Source organism: Ornithorhynchus anatinus, chromosome 11 (genome assembly GCF_004115215.2).
Source record: "Ornithorhynchus anatinus isolate Pmale09 chromosome 11, mOrnAna1.pri.v4, whole genome shotgun sequence".
In the NCBI taxonomy this organism is placed as follows: Eukaryota; Metazoa; Chordata; class Mammalia; order Monotremata; family Ornithorhynchidae; genus Ornithorhynchus; species Ornithorhynchus anatinus.
This window is the reverse complement of record NC_041738.1, coordinates 50,478,335-50,485,253: the sequence shown is the minus strand read 5'-3', so window position 1 is coordinate 50,485,253 and position 6,919 is coordinate 50,478,335. Positions and strand designations below refer to the sequence as shown.

The following is a 6,919-nucleotide window of genomic DNA, read 5'->3' as shown; positions in this document are numbered from 1 at the left end:
TAGCTTCCATAGAGAAATAGCAGGCAGAGAGTAGAGCTCTGCGGGAGGGGGTGGGAAGAGAGGCATGGAAGGAAAGGAAGCCAAGAAATGATTGTTGTTCAGCAGTGACTCTGGGATTCCGTGAATTAGCATCGGCTTCCTGGGGTAACGTGGTCTCACACTCTTAACTGAATTATTTCTGTCCCAGGGTTTTCTTTATCTGGTCCATTCAGAATTGAATCTTTATCTGAGGATACGAAGGTTAAAAACATCCTTCCTCTATCTCTGAGCATTAACCCTGACAATTAGGATAATTAGCTGTCAAACATGGCGGCCAACTAGATTAGAGCTAGATTTCTGAATGCTCTGCACTTTCCCAGGCTTTGGTCAGAGGGCCCATTCCTTAATCCTTGATTCCCAGTGACATCCCATACGTTCTCAGAACTATTTAAGGAATGCTACAACCAGGAATGACAGGGGAGTAGGATTTGTGGAGTCCCAATTTTTTCCTCCCATTTTAGGAGAGGAGACGCAACTTCCGGCCAAATGAATCAACCCTGGCTCTGCTACGGGTTCTCACTGTCTCCTCACTGTCCCCCCGACCCCTACCATCCCGAGCCATTCACAACACAGATCCCCACTGTTTCACCTCATGCTTAGGAAGTAAATACTCCTAGACCAAGAAAGTGAGGTGTATTGTCAGAACCATAGCTGGAACCCAGGTTTTCTGATTCCCAACTTATTTCTAGTCTTCATTCTATAAGTCCCCTTTCTTGGATTTTACCTCAGAAATATCTCCAAGGTCTCAGAGGGTCATTTGAGGTAACTGCTAGTCAAAACAACTCATAGTCTTTCTCCGAGTAAATTTACCTGTTCCGTCGGGTCTAAAGTTAAGTTTAAGAAAAAGAGAAGGAGTTGGACATCACGCTGGAGCGTGTGGAGAAGATTAAAGATCATCTAATAAACTGACAACTTCCAGCAATTAGCTAGAACTGCACTTTGACCAGGACTTCCTATAAATAATGAAAGCACTGTTTCCGGCCTTTACGCAGTGAGATAAAGGCCCCGGGGACTTCAGTGTGGAGGAAAAGAGTATAGAAGGAGAGGGGTGGGCGTGAAGAGGGAAACTAGGCTTCATCAAGTTCCTGGAGGAAAGAGGGAATGTGAGGGAGAAAAAAAGGACAGGCAAAATCCTCTTGTTGCTGCTATTTTTCTTCTTTTTCTTGTTATAGTTATCAGTCCCCGAGCCTGACCTGAGCCATCTGGGGGTGCCTCTACCATGGATAAGATTTTTGGCCGAAATAAGCAAGAACACCCAGTTCCTCTGAAGGCAGAAGTGAAAGGTAAGAACCCTGCTAGGAAACTGTAGCCATTTCAGGCAGATGAAATCCTTGGCTTGCCTAACTCTGAACTGAAGGTAATGCTGGAGGCCCTACTGCTGCAGAGACTGGAAGTTGGCAGTATAGGGAGGCGTGGGGACTCCCCCAGTTAGAAGGAACCGGGGAATACCATGAGGACGGGAGGTTACAGCATACGCCACCCGCTTCCTGGCTCGGGGAAAAGGTCAACCCCTGCACCCTACCCAGGGATTTGATTGATTAATTGATTGATTGAAAGTGGGTGTCCCCTCTGTTTCTTACAGCCCCATCTGTGAGTTGAAGAAGGCTATTTTTAGCTTGCCTTTGGCTCAGAATTCAGGCCTGAAGGGGAGGAGGGTTTCCCTGGACCTGTTATTTATTATTATTATTGTTATTATCACAATATAACAATAATAATAGTACTTGTTAAGCATTTACTACGTGCCAAGCACTGTTCTAAGTGCTGGGGTAGATACAAGTTTAGTCAGGTCAGATACAGGCCCTGCCCCGCACTCTTAATCCCCATTTACAGATGAGGTAACTGAGGCCGATAGAAGTTATGTGACTGGCCTAAGATTACACACCAGACATGTGGTGGAACCTGAATTAGAATCCAGGTCCTTCTGACTCCCAGGCCTGCTCTCTATCCACTAAGTCAGGCTGCTTCTCTATTTATTCATATGAATGTCTGTCTCCCCTTCTAGACTGTAAGCTCATTATGGGCTGGGAGCGTGACTGTTAATTCTGTTGTACTGAACTCTCCTAAACCCACAGTACTCTCCTAAGCACATAGTAAGTGCTCAATAAGTACCACTGATTGATTCTGTGAGCCTGAGGTGTGGGGGCGTCCATCCTCAGGTGATTAATTACGTGACTGAACTTTAATATGGGGGGGGCCGGGTGATGGCTGTCGGGGTGAGGCTGCAGGGTGGGTGTTCGCAGAAGGGAGAGATCGGCAGAACGAACCTCTCGAGAACCATGTTAATGTGGGGTTTACCATGTATCAGAACACAAGTGCAGGCACATCCAGGTTTGGGGGAAGCAGGATCAGGAAGGCGCTAGGAAACATGAGCCCTGCTGATCCATAATGAAGGATTTTCCTGAAATGCTAATGGACTTCGAATGTGAATGTTTTCTGCAACACCATTTGCAAAAGATGGGATCGATTCTTAGAGATAGATGGGAGGGAACAGATCTTCTGCCTTGGTCCCACCATCATTTCTTGCCTTCCTTTAGTACCTTCCCTCTCCTCCCATTGCTGCCGCTTTGTAGACATCTAATTTAGGCTCCGAGTGGGCACCTAGAGCACTATTGACTCTCCAGACGGGATAGATGGTAAAGAAACATGTAGATGTGAGAGGAGCCAACTGGGTATCTTTCTTTCCCAAGTTAGTGGAGTCTTACTTTATGGTGAACAGACAGGTTAAACCTAAGGAAGATTGATGTTTTTCATAAACGGTGGAGGAAATAATTCCCTGTACCTGATTCTGTTCTGGTAACTGGGGCCTCTCCTTGAGCTCTTTCGGAAGAGACATTATTTTCTTTTTGACATCATTTATGAGTTTTTAGAAATTGATCTTATTTTTTTTTTTCTGGGTTAATTGCTGTGACAATCAAAACAAGGTAATCGGTAGGAAAAATCCATTTCCGGATTAATATTGGATTTCTTTTGACATATGGAAGGATGGGGCAGTGTTCTTTGTGGTTTGCTGAAAAGAAAAAAAAAGATGTCACTGTTAAAATCGGTGTATTCCCTATATTGTCCCAAAAGCTTTTCATTTGACCATTAAGTCCTCTAGACCGCAAGCTCGATGTGGACAGGGAATGTGTCTGTTTATTGTTATATTGTGATCTCCCAAGCACTTAGTAGGGTGCTTCGCAAACAGTAAGCACGCAATCAATACCTTTGACTGACTGATTAAATTCACTGTTCGGGGCATAGAACGTAGAGACCAAATTTAATATTTTAACATTAAATTGAATCTTGCTTTAGCGGATGGTTAAGAGGGAATGTGTCTAACAACTCTGGTAATGTACTCTTCCAAGAACTTAATAGAGTGCTCGGCTCATGGTAAGTGCTCAATATATGTCATAGACTGGTTGACTGATTGATAGGGACTCGCTCTCTGCTGTGATATCTGCACTGGCCTATACTCTTTCCTTTTCTTCCCAATTTAGTAGTGCACATTTTTCAAGTTTCCTCTTGCTACCACTTTAGCCGGGAATATGTATCTGGCAGGAATGAGACTATGGAGCACGTCAGAGCCTTTATGTGTTCTCACTTGCTTATTCCGTGTATCCTGCTAGACTGAACCAGGTGTGACTGCCACAAGCAGCTTTGTGCAAATATATGAGAATGTTTTATCACATCTTCCTTAATGCATTCGATTTCAGTTTTCTTACTAAAATGTTTTTTCAATCCCATATACAAAATTTCAGTAAGGATGAAAAAATAGAAACTACTGTTAAAATCTGGGGGTTGTCTGGTAAAAAAAAAAATCAGTTTAAATTGAAAAGGAGGATCCTGTTTGTGCAGAATCCTGACTGAAGAGAGAAGGATGATCCGGATGATCTCTTGTCTCTGAACATCCCATCTCCCCTCTATCTCCGTAAATTATGCAGGCTTCTTTGTGCAATTCTGTATCCATCATGCTCTTAGTCTGATGCTTGTATATCTAGGAATCTATTACTGAACCATTTGTCTCATTAGAGGGTGATCACTCTAAGCGGCAGGGATAGCATCTTATTCTTTGTTTATAATTCTCCATGGTGCCTCAGACTCACCGTTGATTTACCGACCGACTGACTGACTGATGGCATAGCCACCAAACAGATGCTTGGGAAGAAGGACGCCTGTTCCAGAAATCCTTCTTACTCTCAGCCCCAGGATCCTTTTAGCCACCAAACAAATGCCTAAGAAGTAAGAAATCTCTTCTAGAAACCCTTCTTGCTCTCAAGTCCCTAAATCCTTTGGGGCTTTCAGGGATGAAGTGAGTTCTAGCTTGGAGGACCAGTCATCTGGATTTATCCTGGGCAACCCAGTCTTGAACTGATCTGCACCCTGTCCAATATCAATATGGAACCAGAAAACTTATACCCATCATTTTATTAGGACTTAGCCTCCCTCCGCTCCGGCCCCTGCTGCCAAATTCCACAGTTTGGACACTGAGGAAGACTGCACACTGATATTTTATGGTATTCGTTAAGCGTTTACTATGTGCTGGACGCTGTAATAAGCACTGGAGTAGATATAAGCTAATCAGGTTGGACACAGTCCATGACCCACATGGGGCTCACAGTCTTCAACCCCATTTTACAGATGATGGAACCGAGTCACAGAGAAGTGAAGTCACTTGCCTAAGGTCACACAGTAGATTAGAACCCAGATCCTTCTGACTCCCAAACCCCTGCTCTATCCACGACTCACCTGAGAAGGGAATACAAAGGCTCTGGAGAAAGTTGATGGTTCAAGGTTTCCTCCTCTAGAGTTACACAATGTAGTGGTCATAGTATATATTATAGTAATGCTTTTCATGAAGTGCCTACTATGTGCAAAGTGCTGTACAGAGCACTGAGATTAAAGAACACAGATTAAGAAGGGGGCAAAGTCCTTGGTCCTTAAGGGGCTCATAGTCTAAGTAAAGGAGAAGGGGGCTGGCAACAGAACATACAAGGAAGGTGGAACAGAAAGCAGCAAATAATGCAAAAAGACAGATGAGAAAAAATCAACCAATCATATTGAGCGCTTACTGTGTGCAGAGCACTGTACTAAGTGCTCGGGAGAGAACAATAGTGTCAGTAGACATGTTCCCTTTCCCCAGAGAGCTTACCCTCTACCACAGGAGTTACAGTTTGAGATTTCCGGGCTTCCGGGCAGGGCCGTTCAGAGTCCAGCGGTTACAACAGCCAGAGCCACAAAAACCCCAACTCCAGCATTCTGAAATCTATGGAAGGCTTCGGCCTGGTGCTTCATCCTTACCCTGTTGTGGTGGAAAGAGCACGACGGGGCCCATCGTCGAGGGGAACGGCAGAGATAGAATCTGCATGTTTCCTCAAAACGGCCCTTCGGAGGCCACCACATTGTGCTGAATTACACTTGTGACTTTGTGAGCGTCTCCTTGTCTGGAATTCAGGCAGAAAGGCCGCCAGTGGCCCCCCTAGGTGTGGCTCGCGGGAGCACCGGAGGGTCTACGCTGCAGTGCTCCCATTATTAGAGTGACCAGATGTTGCTTACACTGGGAGGATGATTAAGATTTGGGGGCTTCATCAGAAAGCCCAAGGCAGTCTTTTTTGGCTCCCAGTTTAGGTGCGGTTGATGAGGAGCGGCCCTTAGCTTCTCTTTTTCGGTCACAGCAACAGCTGACTCTGCTTCTGCTACCATCACTGAACTGCCCCCACTTGGTCTCTCCCTCACCCCCAGCCTCTCCCCGAAGCTCTGTTGTGTTGTATCCCAGCTCCACCACTTGCCTGCTGTGTGACCTTGGGCAAGTCAAGTCACTTCTCTGTGCCTCAGTTACCCATCTGTAAAATGGGGGTTGAGGATGTGAGACCCATATGGGATAGGGACTGTGTCCAACGCAGTTTACTTGTATTCACCACAGTGCTTATTACAGTGCCTAGCACATAGTATGTGATGATCAGATCCACAGTGGTTATAATAATAATAATAACAATAATATATAATAATATTTTAATTATCAATCACCTTTATTCATTCATTCATTCAATAGTATTTATTGAGCGCTTATTATGTGCAGAGCACTGTACTAAGCGCTTGGAATGAACAAGTCGGCAACAGATAGAGACAGTCCCTGCCGTTTGACGGGCTTACAGTCTAATCGGGGGAGACGGACAGACGAGAACAATGGCAATAAACTTTACTGAACACTTACTATGTGCAGAGCACTGTACTAAGCACTTGGGAGAGTACAATTAAGTGCTCAGTACAGTGTTCTGCACACAGTAAACACTCAATAAGTATGATTGAAAGAATGAATGAATACAAGTAATTTTAATATACTAATAATAACAATAATAATCACAATTACTGAGTGCTTACTATGTACAGAGCTCTGTACTAAGTGCTTGGGAGAGTACAATTAATACAAGTAATTTTAATATACCATTAATCATAATAATAATCACATTTACTGAGTGCATACTATGTACACACTCTGTAATAAGCGCTTGGGAGAGTACAATTAATACAAGTAATTTTAATATACCATCAGTCATAATAATAATCACATTTACTGAGTGCTTACTATGAACAGAGCACTGTACTAAGGGTTGGGGAGAACACAAGCATTTGGTACAGTACTCTGCACACAGTAAGTGCTTAGTAAATACCTGCACTTAGTAAATTGCCTGTTTTCCCCATTTAACCTCATCCTCTAGACCGTACGCTCCCCGTGGGCCGGGAACACGTCTACCGACTCTGGTCAAGTGTACTCTCCCAAGCCCTTAGTGCGTTGGGAAGCACTCAGTAAATACCATGAATTGCTTGATTGATCTTAGGGCTGCGCGGTGCTGGGAGTTTCCAGTTCAGTCAGGGCCACTGGCAGGGCAGCCATCACCTCAGA

General features: G+C 44.4%; 1 protein-coding gene across 1 annotated transcript in view; it reads left to right on the top strand.

The window, feature by feature from the left end:
• The first annotated feature begins 1,085 nt into the window (after nt 1-1,085).
• BCO1 (beta-carotene oxygenase 1) overlaps nt 1,086-6,919 on the top strand; it is a 42,764-nt gene continuing 36,930 nt past the window's right edge. Inside the window, exon 1 of the mRNA XM_029075628.2 lies at nt 1,086-1,322. Coding sequence (XP_028931461.1) covers nt 1,259-1,322 — 64 coding nt within the window. The 5' untranslated portion in view covers nt 1,086-1,258. The remainder of the gene's footprint in view (nt 1,323-6,919) is intronic.